The 23614-nt window shown below is 39.4% G+C and overlaps 2 protein-coding genes across 15 annotated transcripts in view; both read left to right on the forward strand.

Annotated features, from left to right (window-relative positions):
* The first annotated feature begins 6060 nt into the window (after nt 1-6060).
* Nucleotides 6061-12840, forward strand: APOH (apolipoprotein H). Of its 2 annotated transcripts, XM_013178943.3 has the most exons (8): nt 6061-6219; nt 6824-7000; nt 7824-7920; nt 9309-9385; nt 9962-10150; nt 10469-10648; nt 11171-11368; nt 12198-12840. In XM_013178943.3, the coding sequence occupies exons 1-8, from the start codon at nt 6156-6158 to the stop codon at nt 12266-12268; spliced, it is 1053 nt and encodes a 350-aa protein (XP_013034397.2). In that variant the 5' UTR covers nt 6061-6155; the 3' UTR covers nt 12269-12840. The 2 variants fall into 2 exon arrangements, with proteins under 2 accessions (XP_013034397.2, XP_013034398.2); XM_013178944.3 differs by lacking the exons at nt 7824-7920; nt 9309-9385 and having other exon boundaries at nt 6062-6219; nt 12198-12833.
* A 4066-nt stretch (nt 12841-16906) lies between these two features.
* The window catches only part of CEP112 (centrosomal protein 112), a 163010-nt gene continuing 156302 nt past the window's right edge, over nt 16907-23614 (forward strand). For 2 of the 13 annotated variants that reach the window (XM_048064340.2, XM_048064335.2), the window contains exons 1-5: nt 16910-17216; nt 18063-18183; nt 19202-19392; nt 20161-20327; nt 20896-20934. In XM_048064340.2, coding sequence (XP_047920297.1) covers nt 18084-18183; nt 19202-19392; nt 20161-20327; nt 20896-20934 — 497 coding nt within the window. In that variant the 5' untranslated portion in view covers nt 16910-17216; nt 18063-18083. Of the gene's footprint in view, nt 17217-17380; nt 17402-18062; nt 18184-19201; nt 19393-20160; nt 20328-20895; nt 20935-23614 lie in introns of those variants that run through there. The other 11 variants (XM_048064338.2, XM_048064337.2, XM_048064343.2 and 8 more) reach the window with 8 other exon arrangements.

The raw sequence follows: 23614 nt of genomic DNA on the forward strand, positions 1-23614 counted from the left end.
CAGTATGACAAAAATTTACTTTAATAAAGTGAGCACTTCTGAAAGCATGACCTTCACTTAGTTGTCTAAATAGAATTTAAGCCCTTCTGAAAATCTGATTCCAGTTATTGATACTGGCCCCTTCAAAATCTGCTTCCTCTTAGAAAGGCTTTGCCTTGGATTTATTGCTGAATATTAGAGGCTGTCACAAACTGAAATTAGTTTATTGATATCTTCCTACTCTCTAATGGTCCCCACTATAAAAGCACCATACTTCTTGGTACAATATGAGTCTGTGCACAGGATCCAGACACAGAACGATGTGATGTCATGAGCATTAGGCACAGGGAGCTTACGTAGCAGCAGGATTTTCTCGCAAGTGTCTAGCTGAAGACAAACTAATCTTCCCTATCGGAGTAGCCCTTAGCTCACCAACTTAAGTTTGAATATGCAAGTACATTTAAAAAACAGTTTGTGGAAGCTGACGGCCTTCCCTCTGGATCCAATGTTTTGTGAAATTTTCAGTTCTGAGACTGAATGTTCAGCCTTTTCAGACAACAGTAAAATGGGGAATTTTCGCTTTTGCAATAAATTTACTAAGAATACCAGATTAAAAATGTCAGGAAAAATTATAGTCAAATATTTGTGTTGATTAATGAAGATTTGGCATAATAACATGACAGGATTACGGATTTAACTGACAAGTTGATGGCAGTTAGGTATAAGAACAGTGATGAAGTGCCATACGAAAGCCCCAGTGAACCGCTGACAAGCCTCTGGCTGGCTCGTGAAGGTTTGGGCTTTGGCCATGAGGGAGATCAGTATCTATCTACTTTTTGATTACACCGTACAGAGCACAGGAGCTGAATAATAAAGAAGGTAGATTTAGTCATCTGGAACACTCTGGACTTCTGCCCAGAAAGAATTTAACAGATAATATCCATGGGTTAATAGAGATCATAGGATCTCTAGATTGAAGCTGTCGATTTATTTGGCGATACCAATGGAAGCCTCTGATGCAGCCAAAACACGTTGATTCTAGGCTGCTTTTAGACACATGCTCTTTTCAATGAAGTTTCTAATGCAGATGAATATACCAAACAGCTTCTTGGTTATTGGTCCTCTTATCCATCACTTGGGAAGACCAAGGAATGGCAGTAAATAAATCCGGCGTTAGCTGGGCTTTCTGATAGTATCACGGCCATGTGCCAAAGGAGACAGAGCCAGTTTAAAAGCACTCTCATTTACCCACAGAAGTCCTTACCAGAAGGGATGGAGCCAATCTAGGATGAAAACTAGCAAGGATTGCTCCACTGTTTCACAAAGCGGTAAGAATGCTAATGACATTTCTGATGTCCTGGCAGTGTAAAGTGCGTTCCTGCAGCACTGCACTTCCCCTGGAGAGCTTGCATCTGGTCCTGACCAGGTCTGAGCTCTCCCCAGCTTGTAAACAAGATGACAACCTGAGGCAACACACATAAATAAGCATAGCGAGGCTCTCACAGAAACCTGTGGCATCTGGCTTAATAGAAAGCAGAAGAATAATGATGAAGGGAATCTTAATAATGTAGTTTCAGGCTTGGTGGGTGAAAAGAATGAGTTTGGTTTGAGCTTGGAGAGTGCTCTGTCTTCTCCAACCTCCCTGTTACCCTGGCTGGCATCTTCCCTGAAGGCATCTGCGCATCTCTGATGCACGGAGGCAAAAGGCAACAAGGTGGGATGAGACAAGAGGGTGGGAGGGTCTGTGGCTTGCTACGGTACCTTTGCATTCCCATGTCTCAAAAACAGGCCCTTGCAGAGTTGTTCACTGCAGACTCAGACTCACATAGGGGATAATTTGCCCTGAAGTCTACATAATTCAGCATTCCTGATGAAGAAATATAATGCAGGATTTTTTTTTAGACAGATTTTAAAATAAGTTTTATCAGAGGAACAGACTGTTTTACAATATTTGGGTCACAGTACAACTGTGAGAGAGATTCTCTGGATTTTCTGTGCAGGAAATGAGAAGGCGGAGAGGAGGAAGTGGCTTTAAAATGCTCTCTGGTTTTGTACACCGCGAGTTTAATGTATGTGAAAACTGGAACACCTTCACGCCTCTGCGAGGGAGCATAGGCCTGCTAAAACCCAGAAGAAATCCTTGTTGCCAGACCTCTGGATGGCTTGGGTTGGAAGGGACCTTAAAGATCAAGGACTGGGTATTAATGCAGTACTGGGTATTCTAATGCTGGATGTTCAGTAAATCGGTGGGTGTTTGAAGTGATTTAATGTCTGGGACTAAAATGATAATTATTTCACTAACTTCAGAAAAAAACATCCCAGAACATCAGTGATAAACCCAAGTGCCATCTAACCCCAAAATATGCTACTAAGTGAAAACAATGTATATGCTGCTAAGTGAAAACAATGTTTTTAAGAGTTATTCAGACACTGCTTACTTTTGAAGTCACCAAGACATTCTTCCAGGTCAATATCAGTTACCAAGTGTTTACTTTCAGCATCTCTAAAGGCAGGAAATATAAACATTGACTGGAAAAATGATTCAGTGCAGATGGATCTTGGCTTCTGGCTGGCTGAATATTTTGCTCGTAATGAATACATAAATCTAAATTATCGATACTGCTCTATATTAAATGGAACTGATATTTAGGAAGCAGAAACAGCCTCAGTTGGCCAGAACTACATGCAATTAATTTTCTTTAAGACTAAAAATGATGCAGTTCACCTTCTTACTTTTTATTTGTTATCTCTTCAGTGCAGTGGAGCACTCACTTCAATATCGGATGTATTGAGTGGAGGCGATAAAAATGTTTGTGCAGGGCATAAATGAACTTTGAACAAATATTAATAGAACTATCTTGGCAACACGAAGGGCAATGATTGGACCCGTAACTTAACACCTGCTCCCACAGAGGAGCAGGCATCCAGCCGCTAGCCACCCGACCATCATCTCCTCGTGCTCCAGGGAGGGGTGGGTGTACACAGGAACACCCAGCGACTGGCATGTGAAGCAAGAGGATCAGAGTGAAAGACGCTGGAATCTGAACATCTCAGCCTTGTAGGAAAAGGATGCAGCTGTTGGTCCAACCAAGTCCCAAGCCCAGCTTTCATGCCAGGGAGAGTGCCTCAGCAAGTGGATGCTGGCGCATAAGGAAGGAACACATTCAAATCTCTTCAATATTTTATCTCAGTATCCTTAACCAATATATTCTTGGTGATGTGAGAAACACCTGCATTTTGAACTGACTAAGCTGTGTCATGCATTTTCTGGTTGAAGAACACTCATAAAAACTTGAGAGCAGCGGATAATGCAGACCCAGCACTCATCACCCAGAAGGACAGACAGAAAGTCTGTGGCAGGATCAGAGGTGTGACATATCCTACAATATCATGAAAATTACAGCATCAGCTAGAGAAGCAGGCAGACAGATTAAAGGAAGGTCTGGCTCATTAGCTGGGGGAGCTGTTACTCCACAGTGACCTGACCTGGAGTCTGGCTAGTTCTTGCAAACTTTCTGCATAATATCTCTCAGAGAGACTGTTTCCTGCCTGGAAGTCTTTGTCTGGCTCCTTATTAGCTAGCGTCCCAATTACCACAAGGTATTTTCCTCATCTTGACAGCTCCAGTTGACCCCTGGTATCAATGAAGAATGCTGCTGCATAGAGTGCTTTTCATCATCATTTTTCTTTTGCAACCCTCTATTTTTTGTTTTTAAACTCTTCAACATGACACATTTTTACCTTCACTTGTAAGGCTTTGCTGGCACATCCTCTCCCCATCTCTTATTTGTTACTGAAACTACTCCGATCAGTCAGCGATGTCGGTCTCCATCATTAAATTGCTATCTTTTTCAAAAATGTGCTCTTGATCTCTGCTATGCTGCCCTTCATATTTTTGTCTTGGCAACACAACTTCTGCAAAGTTCATTCGCATCCCTCCTACATATTCTCCTTTTAGGTTGTGCTAGCACAAAATTGGGTAACAGACTCCTGTGATACTGATACTCTGCACATCACGCTAGCCAATATCATCTCAGTGTGTCCTTGCACTCCTGCCTCTGCTCGCAGCTAGCGTTTCTTCCCTGAGAGTATAAGGCCATTTGTGGCAGAGAACAGCAGCCCCCTCTGTTTTGTCAGTGACCAAATAAATGCAAAGTTCCATTTCATGATTGGGTTTATGAAAGCACTAGCAATAAATAGCATACATGGTAAGGAGTGGGCTGGGTTTGATGGAAAACCAGATGACATAAATAATTGCATATTATCATCAAGCACAGAAAGAAATAGATTGGTTGCTGATACTCTGCCAAGTTGAACAACTCTTCTCCAGGTACGGAAGAAGGTTCAGTTATTGGCAACATACATCCTGATGTTTCTTATTGCAGAAAAACGTTTTTAAAAAGAGTCACAATACTGGCAGTTATTACCCTGTTGTGTGAAATGCATACTTAAGTATTTCTCTTTCAATTTCATATGCAATTATTCAAAGTTTTACTTCCAATTTTAGAAGTAGCATAAGTTATCACACACAACCGATATTCAAACTGCATGCAAAGATCGTCATGCCCTTCATTCAACCCACTTTTTCTATTATGTCTCCCTGTCTCTTAAAGTAGCATAAGAAAAACTTTTCAGCTCAAGTTTATGGCTGTAAGGTAGATGGCAGAGTACATTCTGCCATCTGGTGAGCACAGTGGGAAGTGCTCACATGGTCAGCATGTAAACGGATAAAATTGTGCCCATCTATTCCTGGGCTATTTTAAACACAGAAAAGAATGCAGTCAGAATAGCAGGCGGATCTAAGGAAGGATTTAAACCAAAGGCAAGAAAGTTCACTACAGCATTGCAGTGTGGTGGGAAGGGAAAACTGAAATACTTGTGAAATTTTGTAGAGGAAGAATTAGGCTGTGACAAATGGAAAAATAATCAGATGTAAATACAGAAAATAAAGTCTATATTTCTTGGTTGATTTAGCAGTTGTACTTTGCCCTTTGGCACTGTGTGTTTGGTAAATATTTTGAGCAAGACATTCATATCACTTTCTTTCTGAGAAGACTAGCATGATCCTAATCATTTAATGTTGTGGCTAAAGTTTGTGTTTTACATGCAAACAGGGAAACTTCATGAAGCAAAAATAAACAAACTATTTAAGATCTCAGCAATAAGGGTTTGACATAACCTAGCTTCTCGTTTGAGCTTCAAATGTCCCTCACTCCCCCTCGCAGGCTGTGAGTCAGCGGGGAAGGAGGATACTTAGATTAGAAACACCAAACTGTGGAACAATGATTACACAAATGTTATTTTGGTTGCACTTGAGATGTTCCTGCAGTTAAAAATCTGCTAAATTAGGAGGATTGCAGTGATCAGAACATCAGCTGATAGCTGTGAAGTTTTGACTTGATGACCCCAAATGGGGGAATCAAAACAAGTTTTTATACCACCCAAAACCATGACTCAAATATGAGCCCTTATCACAAATAAGCACAATCTAGAACAATTATTTCACTTTTTTGGCAGCACTGGCATGGCGACCCTTCTCTATACTACTTCTCCAGTAGTTAACTGGTTATCCATTAATTGAAAGATGACAACTGACAACGTGAATCAGATAAAACAGGCCCACGAAGCCTGAAGTTTCAGGCCACATCATCATCTAAATCATTATTAAGCCGGTATTATCACTGGAGGCATATAACACCGCCAATGTCACTGCAATGCTAACCGTTTTGCCTTAAAAAGATCTTTATAACTCTCAGCACTCTTTGGTACATGAAAACGTACAAGCTCAAGTGAGAAACAAAAGCTTCTCAGTGACAGTTCTATTATTTGATCCAATATTGAATTCCAAGCATCCTCATCCTTTAGAGATGCTGAGAAAATAATGTTGTTTTCTCAAAGCCATCAGTCCCAACAGGAGATGCTTTGCAGAAACAACTGGAGCGGAGATGTTTGCAGCCAAGACTGCTGTTTGAATTCCTGCATTATGTACCAGCGCAACATGTGACGGTTATTTCATCCTTTATTCCAGCTACACAAGGACCCTTTTATCTTCTGTTTACCAGGGTGGGAATAAATACAAAGAGTTAATATGTAACCACCCTTTTGTGGCTGCCTTTATTTTTAGGGAAAGAAACGCTGGATTGAGGGTCATTCGGGAAACTGGTGGACCAGCAGCAATGTACTCCCTGGTGCTGGTCGTGTGTGCGGCTGCTCTGACCCACTCTGCTCTTGCAGCAAGAGGTAAGCGTCTTCCACTTTCCAATAGCCACCGCTACCATGGGGCGTGAGGGAGGGAATCTGGAGAAAGCGACGGAACTATAAAGCCTTTGGATAGTTCTGGTCAAGTGTTTTTGAATGGGAGTTCTCTGAAAGCTGTTTCTTGTCTTTTTTCACTTCCTTTCCTTCATCTCTACAGCGAGGGGAATTTCTGACCCCACCAAACCAACTTAGATTAAAAATGAAATGCTTTAGTTTGTTTCTAAGTCCCCCTCGCCCCATTTTTTCCCCTATATCATTTACCATAATTGCCTCACTTTGAAGAACACCTCATAAATCCAAGGAAAAGCACTTTTTTTCCTCTTAAGTCTAACTGGAGCCACGATAGAGCTGCCAGAGAGAAGGGAAAGAATACATTTTTTCCTTGCCGATGCTTACTGCAGCCCTCCCTTGCCTCAGTAAGTCAGGTACCTGTAGACACCAGAAGAACACTTAGCTCAGCATAGGGACATCCAACAGCTGGCTATAATACAGGAACTTGTGCTTCCAGTTTAGAGGTAAGAATATCTCAAACTTCCTGCCCACTTATTTTTCATTTTTTTTTTATAAAGTGTCTCCTCTCTTCCAGTCTGTTCCAAGCCACCAGAAGTGCTCTTCGCCACAATCAATGTGGTCAAAACCGTGTACGACGTGGGTGAGGAAATCGAGTACACCTGCAGGCCGGGGTTTGTCCCCAACAATGGCCAGAGGAAATACACCTGCCAGCCCACCGGCAAGTGGCCTCTCAACACGCTCCTGTGCCTGCGTAAGTAAAACAAAGTAGAACTTACCCCCAAATTTTGCACCACCTTGTTGACATACCATGTGCTGAGCTGAAAAGGGTATTTTATAGTCCATGTGATGGATCTGATATGTTAAAACTGATATGTTTTTGTTCTCTGGTTGTTCTTTCCTTGCATTTCTAAGTTTTCTATATAAAAGCAAACGCAGAAGCCATCTTGCTCCCTGCAAAGCCGCTGCCTCCTGCCAAGGAGTTGTGTGCTTTGCTGTATTTTGGGTGCTTTTTTGTTATTGCTTTCCTGAGTCAAAATAGGTAAAAAACTTAGATTGCTCTAAGCTTTCTCCTGAAAAATAAATAGTCATCAGAAGACAAACTGGGTGTGGAGGTGAAAAGAGAAAGGTGGAAAAAAGGTGGAAAAGAGAGGTGGAAAGAGGTGAAAGCAACAGGAGAAGGAGCTTACCATAACTTTCCCTTATGCCTCTGCTGCCAGAGAGTGATACAGACTGGATCCAGACAAAGCAAACCTTAATCTGGCTCAGCCCAGCAGTGCTTGTACTCTAAGTGATGCAGATTGGTTGGTAACATTATCTGCCTTTATTGTATCCATTGCCACTCATTTTTATCATTTAATTGCAGACAATCATTAAAAGTGAATTAATCATGAAATTTTTGAAGCTACCTTTACTATGTTTTAATAGAGACATATAATATTTACACTTAGGAAACGTAGCATACAAAAGTGGAAAAAATTGAAAGGCACCCAGACCCCTTTATGACCAACTTGTTTCCACTATCCTAGCTTCATGCCTTGTGAAATAATAGTATCCTTTTTATCTTTAATTAACAGCAAAGAGATGTCCCACTCCTGGACAGCTGCAGCATGGAAAAATTGATTTTATAGACTCTTATTACCAGAGTTCTTTAAGTTTTTCGTGTGAACCAGGGTAAGCACTCCCTTTCTTAGGCTGCTAAATAAGTGATCTAAATCACAGCATTACACTCTACTATCACCTGTTGGAGCATTACAAGCCAGGGAACTTAGAAAATACCACCTTAAACCCACCTGAACTTCAGACACTTAAAAATGCCATATTTAGCGATCCTTTACTGTTCAAACTCAATTATTACATCCCAGGGCTTTGTTACTCCAAAGCAACATCTTACAGACAGGAAAACCATCAAAATAGCAGAGATTTTGTACAAAGACTTATTCCAGACCTCTTTCCCCTGCTTTTTAAATCCTCTTATTACATCATGAGATGAAATCCTACAGCAAAGAAAGGATAATCACTGTCTAAGTTGTTATGCTGTCAGGCTCTGGAGACTGAAAATTTTGTTTCTGTGTCCTTCCAAGCTCAGTAAATGAAAACATGAGATTAATCCTCACTTAGTCCCTAGACCAAATGCACTTTTACTGAAGGCTGCTTACTGATTCCAGAAACAAGGATGCATTTAAAGAAATAGAGTTATGATAAATGCAGGGATATAGTTGATAACAGCATACAGTCATTCTACTTGGTGAGTAATTAATAAATAGTGCATACCTAGGAAGAGCCTAAGTGAGCCACAGTCTGGAGTTCACTGAAGAACATCAGTAGCCTCAGTTACTCCTTCCTCTGCAGGAGCAAGAGAAGGAATAAATAAATTCAGCTCTGACATCAAGTGTAGCTAAGGGACTTGAATTGATTTAATTTTGTTAATGATATTTACTAGGCTTCAGCTGTGTGATATTGAAATGATAAATATAGAGGGAGCATTTCTTTAAAACTCAGTGTAAGTAAGTTAGTAGTAACATGCGTACAGAGAACTGGAGAAGCACTTAAAGGGAGTGCATATGTAAATTAAACTGGACTTTCTGATATTATAGTAAAATAAAGCTCTTCAGTACCTTTAGGTATTGAGTGCTGAGGTTGTTACAAATAGACTGATCCTAATTGCCCTAAACAACTGGAATTTCTCCTGAGAACCTATAACACTAACATCATTGATCAAAGATCAATGCTCGCTATTTACGTATATCCACAATATTAACCAGCTGTATAAATTATTGTAACATCAAAATAGAATATTGAGTTGAAAGTACAAAACATCTTTTTTCATCAAGTATTCTTTCTAGAAAATTTTAATACCTGAATATTAACAATTTTTCATATTTGAATCTAAACTTCCTTTGAGGTTAATAAGTGCTTGAATCAGAGAAGGATTTCAGAACTGGACTCTTTTTAAGTCTGTTTGTGAGAAATGGAAACCTTTTTTTTGCAAAGAACAAGTTTATTTTTCTTCATATAAAGGTTCATTAAGCTTTCTGATAACCAGGACTTTTGGTTTTCAGCTACAACCTCATTGGGACAAGAACAAGCCAATGCATGGCAGATGGCAAGTGGAGTGGAACTGTCCCACAGTGTCAACGTACGTGTTTAAATACCAAAAAACTATTCTATCCTTACAGGACGGCTGCTTTACACTGCTCAGAATTACATATACTCTTGTTCAGAGGCCTCCTACTGTGCTGTGCAAAAAGAGATTAGGAAAAATCAAGAAGCAGCTTATATGTTTGGTTTTATATGTGTGGATTTTGGTTACAGAGAAATACAGTTTATAGGTCTGTGTGAAAGGCTAGGATCAGGGATGCTATTTACAGCTGAAGGTAAGATGCTTATCCACTCAAATTCATTTTCCAGGTATATAAAAAGAGGGCATTGTCATGCTTTACAACTGTTATGCATATTTTTGCTATAACTTTTCCTGCATAAACACTTTACTGAAAAAGCAATATACTGCATAACATTGTGTGAAAAATACAGAAAAAATCATGAATTACGTACTCTAAGGCTTCTGAGACTTTAAATCTGATCTTTTTGTTTTGGTAGCTACACTTCCATAAGGTATTTTGTGGGCTTATTTGGCCATAAGCGTGTTGTTCCTGTGATACTATTAACAATTCGATTTTTAAGATTTAATTCTAAGAATATAGTATTTTTCTAGCCGTGACTTGTCCACCTCCACCACTTTCTGAATTTGGAGTCCTTTCTTACCGTCACGTAAAACCTGGAAATATTTCTCACTACATGGACACGATTATTTTTGAATGTGTACCACCCCTTGCACTTATTGGAAATGAGACAGCTACCTGCCAGGCCAACGGGACCTGGAGCAGCATTCCGGAGTGCAGGGGTAAGTAACTTACTTTTAGCAGCATTAAAAAATATAATAGGAATGCTAGAATTGTATATATCAAATTATATGCAAAATTTTCTTACAGAAAAATATCATAATGCTATTAAAAACATACACTACAGTTATTCTGAAAGTCTGAATTGTGAATGCAATTGTTTATTTATTGTTTTTTAAAATATTTTCCTCTATGTTTGCCTGTGAAAGAGACTGAAATGAATCGCCATGAAAGTTTTAAGTATACTTCCAAATCAATACTGCATCTTCTAGAACTGCAGCATTGATAACGTTTTTCGCTTGTTTGTTTTTGTACCACAGCTGTCACATGTCCCGCTCCATCAGGAATAGAAAATGGATTCTTAAATTTTGCTGTTCGTAGAACATACCACTACAACGAAACCGTCAGCTTCAGCTGCCAATCCAGATACGTGCTAGAAGGACCTAAGCATTCCCGATGTGAAAAGACAGGAAACTGGTCCACAAAGCCAACCTGTAAAGGTATATATATTCCAGCTGTTAGAAACAAATTAATCAAATTTAATATTCCTGAAAGAGCACTGCTCTGATTGTTAATGAGCGATGGCACCTTTGTGGAAGAGCTGCCTTCTCGCAAGTAAACTGAAGCTGTAAATTCAAGGCCTCGATAACCTACGATGGCTCCCCGCATTCAACATGGCATACCGTGATGTATCTGAACTGACTGCAATAATCAGCTACAAAAATTTATGATGTCTGAATATTTCCTCTCCTCTTCCTATTTGATATAATTAGAAATTTTACTGGGGCTGGATATTCACCAGAAACTTCTGTCCCTACACATAGGGGTGAAAAGTTCTTCAACATCATAATACCAGCAGAAGTACTATATATGTGTGGGCCACGGTATTTTTCATTCTCAAATGTCACTTGTGCAAATTTATCATGGGATCTAATCTACCTATTTCTAATCTAATCTACCTATTTCTCAAAATGGCACTCTAGTTATCCTTATGTATTGCTTTTAACTGTACTCTTTTACAGAGCCATGTAAAATGCCAGTTAAGAAAGCTGTAGTGTTATACGAGGGAGAGAAGAAAAGAGTTCAGAGTGACCTTAAGGAAGGCATTCTGCATGGCGAAACCGTATCCTTCTTCTGCAAGAATAAAGAGAAGTCCTGTGCCTATACTGTGCCCGTTCAGTGCGTGGATGGCAATCTTACTCTCCCTGCCTGTTTCAAAGGTATGAGCCAGGCTAATTTCAAAACAGCGGCCTGTGCGTGTCGGGGGGCAACGTCACAATACGTCTTCAAGCCCTATTTGACCAGCTAGTTTGTCTGTCTTGTACTAAAGTTACTGGGCATTTAGGAAGACCTAAGCTAAGGGGAGAACGCACAGCGGTGTTTTTCTGTGATACACCGGGGCCCTGCTTTAATCCCTCTTCTTTTCTGAGAAGGCATTATGCAGAGGCCTAGCCCAGACAACAGGCCATGGGTAACGTGTTCTGGGATTTCACGAATCCTCGCATCAACTTCTAGAGCCTAAATATGGCTTCAGCCTTGAAAATCGAGCGCATTCGCTTCCCCTCATATATATATATATTTTCTGCTGAAGTATTGCCACTTTACGCTGACTGGTTCTGACATTGGGTCAAGCATTAAGAAGCAGCTGACAGCCATTGTGAGGAACTGAGGCTGGAGAAACTGGCTTGCAGGCACACAGGTGTTTAGAATAAATAAACAGACTAAGTACAGAAGTTTGTCAGCAAGACAAAATGTTTTGCACGTGTTTTTATCAATATTCCTTGCAAGTCTTATTTTCGTTTTGTAAGCAAAGGAAAAAACACAGCCTAATCCATGGTGAAAACATCCTCCCTTATGTTTGGCTTAGCTTCAGATAGATGTAGCCTAACTTTTATTAAAATAGAAATCAAAATAGCGTATTTCTTCCAGCGGTTTTGCAACGATGCAGAAAATCACTGCTTACCCAGCTGTGTCCGCAAGATGTATTGTTTTCAGCTATTGCACGTTTTATTATTTTAACCTGAGTTCTCAACCTCTTGCTTTCAACAGAACGTGGCTTCTTTTCAACTCTTGTGAAGAAGGACCCATCAGACATGAAACCATGTGAAGATCACGAATGAGTTAAAAAAAAGAAATACAGCGCTAAATGCCTTACTGAGGCAAAACATGAGATGTAAGAAAGGACAACCTAAGTCCTGTGAGGGTAAATTCCAGGTGAACTTGGGACTCTCTGAGAACGCAGTTTCAGCTGTTTTCCCTACTGCTGCTATTAGCAGCCTCTTTCACAAGCTATGACACATTATTTCAGCCTTTTTCCATTAACTTCCATCTTCTTTTTTCTGCTTTATTCAACATCCCCACAACACCACTTCTCTTTCCATATTGCCAATGTTTATGTAATTGTAAAGCATTTTCTCAATAGCAACCCCTTTAGAATAAAGTAATTTTCCGCCAATAGTGTTTTCTTATTTAATATTACCTAATCCTCAATCAAATCCTTCAGCTCTTAACTGTTTTATAGAGAAGGCCTTCATCATTAGTAATTAGCTGGGTTCTGATTCCATTTCCTTTCCCCTGTGATAGGGAGTGGACCTTCAATTATAGAGAGACAGAGGGTCATCATAGGATTTTCCAGAATTTATGTAAGTAGAAAGACTGAGTTTTCCAAATGCGTTTAGAAGCTGTCCGATCATCATTTAAATATCAATAGCATCAGATAAAGAATTCTTTTACTCTTAAAAAAAAAAAAAAACTTGCTAAAATTAATAAAACTATTTATGTTTTCGTGACTTGAACTTCACCTGAAATGATTGTTTTAAACATCAGTTAATTATTACCACTGTTTAAATATTATGCAACGTAGCTGATTCCTTTTTAAAGAAAGAGAACTATGCACCATTGAGCAATAATAATGATTTCTGGTCAGTAAGTAGCTCTGAAGTAAACTATACTTTTCATTTGATTTATGATACAGGTAGATCACATGATCCACTCTGGCAATTTTTGTGCTTATGTCCGTATTTCCATCCAGAAAAAAAAAATATAATTTCAACCTACTAGAAAGTGATAAGTGTACAACAGATATTCCTCTGCAATAGATTACAGCGAGTCACAGGTGCTTCCCTCTGAAGTATAAAATAATCCTCTGTGATTTGAAGCAGAAGTAAGCCACACAGTAATCAGGCTACTTTAGAACTTTTAAAAAGATCCATTTAACATTAACACCAAGATCAAACTAGAACTGTAAGATGCTAAAGCCACCATTAAAAAAACCTTTGAATGTACTCTTATTAGCTTTTCTTCTTTTAAGGCTGCACATGAATATTTTAACAGTATTCTTCAAATCATTTGTTCTTATACTTTGTATTTTCAAGAAGAGATTGAGGCAGGTGTTATTAAGTGTTTAATACTTGCACTTATGAGGAGTTCAATTCTCTAATGTAGAGAGAGCCCCTTCAGTTACCTGAGTAAATTTCTCTATTTTGTGGGTACAATGTGCACTGTTTTGCTTCCTAAACATGTTTAAAAGGGATCTTTGAACAACATCTGAGAAGCCAAAATATTCATAGCCACCTTTAATAAACACATAAATCATCTGGCAGGAACCTATCTGTTTGGAAATCTCCTCTCAATGTTTTGTGGATAAAACATTGGGATCAGGATGTTCAGGAAGGTAGCTGAGACACCAAACAGTTTAATATTAACTTGTCTTTCATAGCTAAACACTGTGAAGTTGGGATAAGTAAAGCTAGCATTTGCTGCCACGCAAATGCTACTTTTCCCTGAAATGATTTGTATTTTGCACAAAAACAGTTGCCCCAGGAACATTCAGATTTTTCTAAGCTATGTTAACAAGTTATCCCAGTTACAGCAGGATGACAACTGATGACGACAGCTGGCCCTGCTTCCTAGCTGAATGTGCAGTATTTGACTACTTGAAAGAATCACCCTTAGGAGTCAATGTTCGTACGCTGAATTTATTGTCTAGTCTCCTGAAGCAAGAAGGGGAGGAGGGCACTGCGAGTGTGTGACCTGATAAGTCTTTGAAGTAGAGAAGTGTTTTTGAATTGCAACTTTTCAGACATGAAAGGTTTGCTTAGAAGGTCTGAAAACTAATGTATTGCAACTAGAGGTGTTCCAAAGGCTGGTGTGAGTGAATGAAACCTGCCTTTTTTTTTTAGATGTTTGAAAGAATGCCGTAAGCTGTGCTCATGTTACTTGTGGCAACCTGCTGAGACAGTTTCAGAGATAAGAGAACATTGTGAAATGAGTTTTGAGGGAAAAAAAGTACCACGTGTTTTACTTAAATGAACATATTTTTGCAATTCAAATTGGGAATTTGTTCTGTTTCTGGTGTGTTCTACAACTGTGTATCTGGAGTGCTTTCCTTTGGAGTGTCAGTGCACATCAGTACTCACAATGTCCAGACTGCAGCTTTGGCCAAAGACAAGAGCGCAGTCATTGCTTGAATCTTTTGGTTTTCCTTCTTTTTGGACAGAAGTTATGCAATTGTCAAATCAGTGCAGGTAGTCTTCAACCTCTCTGGCTGCTATTGGTAATGTTTTCTGCCCTGCCTCATGTTCTTTTTCACCAGCAAATACGTTTTTTCAGACTATAGTGTTTTGTGATGACGATGACAAAGAGGTATATTCAACTCTGAAAGCAATCCACAGACATGTATCAATAATCATCAACATACAAAAACCTTGATTTAGAAATTCTAACCTTTTGAAAAAAAAACTTGAAAAGCCTACGTGGAAAGAAATGTGTACATCCATAGGGCCTCCCACGGCCTAGTCAGTAACAAAACACTTGTCTGTCTCCTGTGATTTGGACTAACTTGAACAGATCAATTTCCTAATGATTACAAAATTCCCAATCTGGGTATCCAAAGTGGTAGTTCAGAAGTGAAAATGTATGCAAGTTCAGCTGTTTGAGCAAGTCTGTTTCCTGCGAGTCTGTGTTGCAAAAATCCACAGTATTTTAAAACATTGAAAGTAGTCATATCTTCAAAAATATATTGAATGACAATTATTTTAAATTTAGAATTTAAAGATAATAATCTTTGTAATCCACTCCATCAGTTATTTTTTGCACTGCTACTATGCAAATGTTGATTGAAGGAGTTACATGAAATCTATGCAGGCAATCAGTATAGCTGTCATAGCCATCACCAAATGAGCACTGATACAGAATCATTTCTGCTGGAGATTAGCTGAGAAATAAAAGAAAACAGCCAATTTTCTACCATACATTTAAGAAGTTCTTGTTTAATTTATATGTGCATGTGAATCAAGCTTAGAAGAGTTGAAAAGTTTACATGTTCTAGATGAAAGCACTTTAGATGCTTTATACACAGTAGGCTAATGACAGATTTTGGGGAAAGAGAAATACTTAAATCAATCAAAGAGGTCAGAAGTTTTATTTAGAATCATACATGCATGCCAAAGAGCTGTGTGGCTGAAGAGCTAAAAGGACTGGGAGGTTTCTCTAATTCTTTTGGACTAATTAATGACTTTTTGATGTGGCTACAAAATGAAAAGCATAACCTCTGACTTATTTTAGAAAGGTCGGGCATGGACTTCTCAAGTGGTGTTTTTTGTTTTTTTTTTGTTTTGTTTTTTCCACAACACTCTCCTTTTTTCTGCTCTTAGGATAGCTTCATAAGACAGATAAGCAATATTAAGCATATTAAGTGGTTTAAGATGAAGCCAAAATTGATCTATTATCTACGAGGATATACTTGAACAAAATTTACTTAGAAATATTGGAAAAATGTAGTTAAAATCGGCTCTGAAATTATTCGGCCTGCACCTGCCATTTCAGTGTCATTTTATCTGCTCAGTGGTACCCACTACGAAGCCACAAAAACTTTGCACAGGACTCAAAAGCTACCTCTGATTTGCTGACCTTCTATTTCAGACTGCCAAACATTTTTCACCAAGCTTTGAGTGGAAGCATTTTTGATTACTGATTTTGATCGTAACAAAGACATGGACCAAACAACAGCTATAAAGTTTCAGCTGATATCCAACTAGCAACAATTAAAACTAATAAGCAAAGGAACACAGCCAAACCAACCCGGAGTTGCCTCCCACGCCTTTTACACCTTTGTTTTTGTAGCACAGGTTCCACCACAGTGCTGAAGCACCTGGCACATCTCCTGTTAACGAGGTTCTTAGTGAACCTCACAGAATTTCTGGCATCTCCTGTACCTCCCTTTGTGCTCTCTCAGCATCTGCTGGACCCTTTTGGGGTTTCTAGTGTGTGCACAAACAGGTATCAGTATTTATGCATGCGTGTGTACATTGTGGGAAGAGTGTTGGGCACAGTGATGACTGCAATTTAGTTTTAGAGACACACCAGCTTCCACAAGAGCTTATTCACTCATGGAAATCCACAAGGTGATGGTGTGGTGACTTTGAGTGCTGGCTCAGGCCAGCAGCGGCCTCCAGGACGGTGGCTGAAAGGGGTGACAAGGTGACATCCATCACCCCGGACACCACAGCGTACGCAGGCACTAACTGCATTTCTTAACACAGCACAACCGCCTTCAACACACATCTTTACCTCCCCGAATCTTTATTTGTGTGTTTCCTTTTCGTGCAATACAAGCAGAACTGGCCACAGCTCCTTCTGTGAGCTCCCAAACCCACCCGCTCCCCAAAAATCCTCTCAGAGCTCCCCTCAGAAGCAGCGCCCCCACCCCGGGGCCTAGCGGCCTCCACAGCCGTGCCCGCAGCGCCGCTCCCGCCCCTCGCCCCCCTCAGGGCGCCGCCGGCCCCGGGGCCTCCACAGGGCCCGGGCCGGAGCCGATCGCGTCTCTGGGCCAGCCCCGCGGCACAGCGCGGAAACGGAAGGGGCCAGGCCGGGGCCGGCTGTCAGCGGAGGCCGCCGGGAGCGGGGGTGGGGTCGGTTTGAACCGTTGGCCGCCGGCCTGTCCCCGCACCGGGGGACCGGGAGCCGCCGGCCCGGCCCGGCCCGGCCCGGCCCTTCCCGTGCGGTGTCACCCCGGGCGCCTGCTGCCCCCCAGGGCAGGGCCCGGGCGCTGCGGGGTAAAAGAGCGAGGTAAAGCGGGCGATGGGGACCGGGGTAGCGGTTGGGGTCGGTGGGGTGACAGCGGCCAGGGGGAAGCATCAGCCTGGCTGTCCCTCCGAGCTTGTCACCGCGGGAGGTGTCGCTGAGGGTGGCAGCCGCTGCAAATCCCCTCAGGAAAGCCCCGCAGGCGGCAGCGCCGCGCGGTGAAACCGCAGGTAACCACCCGGAGGAGGAGGAGAAATAAGGAAATAGCGGCTCTCACCCTGCGGGGACGGTGCTGGAGTCCCGGGCCGGCTGCAGGGTAGGGTGGGCTGGGCTGGGCCAGGCTCTCCCAAATCCCGGTGCTGCTCAGGAGCCGAAACACGCAGCAAACCCTGCCTGGCCCCCTGGGAACTCTGTGGCCTGAGAGCTTGGATAAAAAGCTCCTTTTTGGTTGTCTTTTTGTTTTAACAGACTGTTTAATATTCTGCCAATACATGCTAGTTGTGCCACTTCCAAGTCTGCTTGGTGTTTTTCCTCCAGTTGCTTTTTTCTTCTTAATAAAAAAGTTTACAAGTTTGCTAATTACAAGGAAGATAAACTAGTATGAACGTAGCTGTTACACAAATTAACGTAGGTGCCGTTTCTTACAAATTGTGCCGACTGAATACCTTTTTGTGTGGCTGGCTATTTTCAAAACTAGACAAGCGTGTTCTTGTAGAAAGTTTAATTGAACATCATTTGTAATGCAAACCACGGTTCTTTTTGCGTGAATTTAATGAAAAAGTTTCCTTTTCTATATAGTTTCAAAGGATGTCTTGGCATGGCCCAAGATGAATAGAGATCATCATAGAGCGGTATGCAATCTCATCTACTTCAATATGAATAATTTTGCAGGTTACTTTGCGCTCTTTCAAAATGAATGGCGAAGAAGAAACGTGGGAAAAACTAGATGCAGAATTTGATCACTGCGTTGTGGATATGAAGCCTCATGTTCTAAAGCTACAGCATAGGTCAGGTAAATGTCGTAAAACGTGTATGTAGAGAAACACTAATAACAAAACTCTAGGTTACTGGTAATTATTATGTGTACTTGTTTCACTTTAATGATTAAATTGACACTTAATGCCTGAAGTTACATGGTATTGTAAGTTATACCCCCCCCCCCCCCCCGAAAAAAAAAAAAGTTTAGATTGCTGTTGCTATTATTGTTTTGAACTTACCTGTATTATATTGTTGACTGCAAATGTGATTTTGCGTAAATATATTAGTTTCTGTGTTTTTAAAATTGAGTAGAAGCTAAAAGCTTTTAAAAGGCATTAATTCTGAGATTGCATTTACCAAATTGCAAATATTTTTTAGAAGTTTGTTTTTTTTTTTAATTTGGGTTAGGAACTTGTAATGATATAAGCGTCAATTCATAAATAATGTTTTATGAAGCTAGTGATTAGGAACAGATTTGTTATTATTAAATACATGCAATCTACAAATTGAGGCCTTGATTTGTGAATATTTAATCATATAAGTAGTTTCATTATCTGGCAACAATGCTTGTGTAGAGAATTTTAGAATGCATGAAGACTCAATGTGTTCATAAAATATTATTTTTCATACAAGCTGTATGTTTTAGTTAAATACATCACCTTGCAGTGAGTAACAGCCCTCAGTTCCTGATGATTTGAAGGAGTTCAGAAATCTTTGTCATTTGTGGGCTCTGTAATCATTAGAGATTTAATCTGAACATGCTGCTTTTAGAAGTCATGTAAGCTTCTAGTAAATGTGAATCTATAGAAAATATTTCTGAATGGCAGAAATCTGAGCTATTGTTAAAGACTTATTTTAAATCTAGGTACTTTGGTTCAGTCATTCGGGTTTTTTGTTGACTTTGCTTTAAACTTTTGTGTAGAAGGTAAACATCTACCAAAAAAGGGTGACCAGTAATGGCTTTTGTTATTTCTGTGTGTTCAATTTTCTCTGATATATAGTAATTTTATATATCTATATATGCATATAATATTTTTTAAAATTTATTTTAGAACGACAAAGATGTGCACTGTGGATTAAAAAACTATGCGAACCCTCAGGAGCAGGTACAGGAATAGCGGGAAGGAAGAATCGGAACCTATATGCAAGACTTCTGCTCCACATGCTAAAACGGGGTTTGTTAGAAGGTCCTTTTACACACAAACCAGAACCAGGAATACTGAAAACTTTACCTTCGTACATGGTGAGTGTAACTTTTTTATCAGTTAAACTTGCTTAAACGTATTCTGAAAATACTTTAAAGTCTTTGATTTGGCATAAATATGAAAAAACTTAAATGAATCGAGTGGATTTGGGTGTTGGATACATATATGTTGTACATCTTGTAACTAGCGTTGGAAATATCTTTATATGCAAAAACCTTTTATGAGAGACCTGTTTCTTCTTCAAAATTCGGCTTCTAAGGGGGCTTATAAAAATAGGTGTCCTGAAGGAACAGGAAGATGATTTCTGTCTAATTTTTTCAAAGGATGTAATAAAAAACCAAACTCTTTAGGCTGTATTTTGTCTTAGACAGCAGATATCCTTGTGAGCGGAAGTGTGACTGGTGTGACTTAAGCAGTCTTCCATTTTGCCTTTTGCTGTGAACTCCAGCCATTAAAACTTTATGAAAGAAAAGATGACAGTATTTCTCATAGGCATTGTAAAGCATGTAGTTTTCTGAAGACCTGAATATAGTGTGGCAAGTATCAACTTTACTGAGAAAGTGCAGGACCTGTCCTAACTCATACTAAAGTTACCCGTACTGAAAGAAGTAAAGTACAGGAAAACACACCATTGCTTGTTGTACTAATCCCCATGTGTAGGGAGGGTTATATTTGCATACGTCCTTGACTTTACTCAGAAAATAATTCATATAACGCAGATATTCCTGCAAGAAATTACGTTAGTAGTGTAAAGAATGTATTTGTGTAAATATAATGTTGATTTTGTATGTATTTTTTAACTACAGTCAATTTATTTTGATGAACCAAATTCACCAAGAGTTCGGAGTAGTAGCCCAGAGTGCTTACCTGACTGGGTAATGGGAGAACTAGGAAACAGTGAATCCAAACATGAGGAGTTGTCGAAAATATCTTCTAAAGAAGAATCATCTTTAGCAACATCACTTACATATGGGTAAGATTTCTTCATTTGCTTTATTCAGTATTTGTTTCATATTTAACATATACTTGGCTTGATAAGCTCTGCATGTTTGAATTTGAATTCATTACACTTTCTCATGGGCTCGTGTTGAATACGGTATTTGTACTTTATATACAGAAATTTCATTAATAGCTTATATCTTAATGATCACTGTTCTACTTTTTCTGTTGTTTCGCTCCTCTGTTATGTTTACTTCCTGTAAGTCATCTTCCAAATCTCATGGTTCTATCTTCTCCCCTTCCTGTTATTTTCCTTTCAGTTACAGACAATATGGAAAATCAATAGGGCAAACAGTTTGGCAAATATAGCAGTGACTGAAAAGAAGGCTTTATAGTGATTTGGTCTGATGATTACCATGGGTACTCAAAGATGGCCCAAAGAGCCCGTTTCCTAAATGATCTCTGTCCATATTTTTGCAACGTTCTTATCTCACTTTATGGTAATAGTATATCCTCTGTAGACTTCGGAAGTAGATAATAGCTATTGTTCTGACATTCTAAACATCTATCAAATAAGCTGATACTCTGATTATGTTTTTCAGACTTCAGATATTATGGTGGCAAAGCACAGTGGTCGCAAGGCAAGAGACAGAATTCATACAAAAATACTTAATTGGGAGAGGGAAGCACAGACAAATGCACAGGCAGGAAGGAAGAAGTGATGTGGTAAAAGACGATGTAGTTGAAGACTCTCAGGCCACATTTTTCTTGAAGTAGATCAGAACAGTTACTATCCCCCTGGAGTTCCTGTGCAGTCTTCTCTTTCCAGTTTCTGTACATCAGCATACAAGAGTGGTATTAATTAATGAAGCTGAGGTAGATTAATCCTCACTGTTTCTATGCAGTTAAAATAAATGGAACATACAATAAGCAAATGACAAAAAACTTGGGGAGAGTAAATGTATAATATTTTTTAAAATATGTTCTCAGATGATAATGCTGAAAGGAACTTCATGTAAAATAGTTTTTAGTGGTTTTTCTCTAGAGAGAATAAAAACAGGAACAAGCATACGGGTGGTAAATTTAAAGAACGTTCTGTTGTTCATGGTCAGAAGTTGGAGGAAATTGAGTAGTGTATCTCTGAAGATCAGCAAGTTTTGTTGTCCTGTGACAAAGAAAGAAAGGTTATGGATTTGATGCATCTTCTTGCAAGCGTGATAGTTCTTCTAATAAAAACTTCTTGGCCTATTTGTCCTGTGTTTCATGATGGCTTCTTTAGGAAATAGCAGAATTTCTTTTTCTCATTAGTCTTTTGAATCTTGGATTACAGATCAGAAGCTGTACTTTTCAAAACTTGAGGATAAAAACTCAGAACTGCTGTCTGTGGGTTTGTTTGCAATAAGTTTGTCCTTGTCTGTACAATCTCTCATTGAGTTTGATTTAATATATTTTGATTTACATCATGCAGTGTTAACGACTAGGACTCTCTTTGCCTGTATCTTGCATGTTTGCCATTAGGACAACACAAAATTTTAAGTATTGTTCATCTGCAGCTGTACACCAGAATCCTGAGTATTTGTATCTGTATCTTGTTCTTGCAATCCATTGGGACAGCCTCTTTGTAAGTTTGCAGGTGCCAGCAAGCTTAAGCAACGTCTGTATTTCCAGTCAACTGGGTATAGAGCTCTTTGTTTTCTATCCAGCTTACAAAGCAAGAAGGTAAAGGGGTGAAATGCATCAGGTTATTAAGTCTTGGTTTCCTTACGGCTTAGAAAAATGTCTCTGCAGTATCAAAAATGTACCAAGCTGGTCAATGAACACTGTTTACATAGGCTTTTTTTTTCTGTCCTATTTTGGTGGGAATCTTAGGTAAATTTAATCTACATTCTATTCTTAAATATTTCCTTTCCTTCAGTTTTTCTTATATAGTGCTACTTTGTACTAATGATCAAGTTCTATGTTCATTTTTACATAGCTGCATTTCAGTCATGAATGGATTTGCCTTTTGTTTGCTTATTTTGACGTTTTAGTTAATGTTTAAACTCTCAAATCCTTGCAGAAAAAAGCACTGTTACAGGTAGCTCTGAATTATGTTCACACCCTAAGTAAGCTCTGTACAAGAGGAAGTGTTTGCTCTCATTCTGTATGAAACTTCTGGTTTGGTTTCACTGCATTATAAATATGCTCATAGGTTTTGTTTCAGAAGACTAAAGCTTTTTGATGTGTTCAGTTATATTTTTCATAAGTGTTATAATTAGCTATGTTTTAAGGACAATTATGTTTATAGTGTACATTTCACATTCCTTCTATCACAGTGCTCAGTCTTGCAGTTTCAAGTTGTTCAGCTGTCATTTTTACAGGTGACAGGCACTCTTGCAAGTTATGTCATGTTAATATTCAGTATTTTGAAACTTTTCCTCTTATGTATCCATTAATTATGCAATTGTAACAGTCATTTAAAGAGCAGTAGTCCTATTTCCAAGTCCTACAACATTAATACTAAGGGGTCTTCTGTTTGCTTATACCCTGATATGACCATGCCGAAATATCATTCAGGCCTAATAATGTGGAGTTGTGCTGATAGAGGTAAATTACTTCTAATACCTAATCTGGCATTGATACCTGTACCATGCCATGTTTGCAGCATTTAAAAAAAAAAAAAAGCATCTAATTGCTCTGAGTTCCTTACTTGTAGTGTCAGCTGGGGTGTTATTTGAATAGGATGTGAGGCAGCATACTCCTCCCTCTGTATCCAGCTTGTGCTTGTCCACTTTTGAGGAAGGCTGAGGCACAAGCCTGCCTACTCCCTCCCTTGTGTTCTTTACTATTTTTTTTTCCTTTTCTCTACCTGGATTATAGTAGGATATTGGAAGCCTGACCCCTTTTCCCCTTCCATATCTGAACCCAATATTTAGCTAGGTCTCTCAAAGTTCCCTGAGATGTGGGCAGGATAGTGAAGCTTTATTTCACTTTTTTTTTTTTTTTTTTATTTGGTACCGTGGGCTTTAGCAATATCTACAGTGGTGATCAACAGCTGGTTTCCAAGGCTCTGGTAAGTTTTCAGGAGACCCATGTTGCCCACTATACCATGCCAGGAGAAGCAAGTAATTGGTTTAATGAGTTCTGGAAGTGAAACCTAGCACTATAGGCATGGTTTTGCTGATGTGTACTCAAGCTGAGTATGGAACTGTGTATAAGGAAACCTGAATTTGTGTTGGCACTTGCAAATTTTGATATCCCTGTAGATTAACAAGAATTAATCTTTAAGGCAGTGAGAAACTATGTTAAATGCGTGAGTTATGTGGGAAGAAATACCAAAGG

This window comes from Anser cygnoides, chromosome 19 (genome assembly GCF_040182565.1).
Source record: "Anser cygnoides isolate HZ-2024a breed goose chromosome 19, Taihu_goose_T2T_genome, whole genome shotgun sequence".
Taxonomy (NCBI): domain Eukaryota; kingdom Metazoa; phylum Chordata; class Aves; order Anseriformes; family Anatidae; genus Anser; species Anser cygnoides.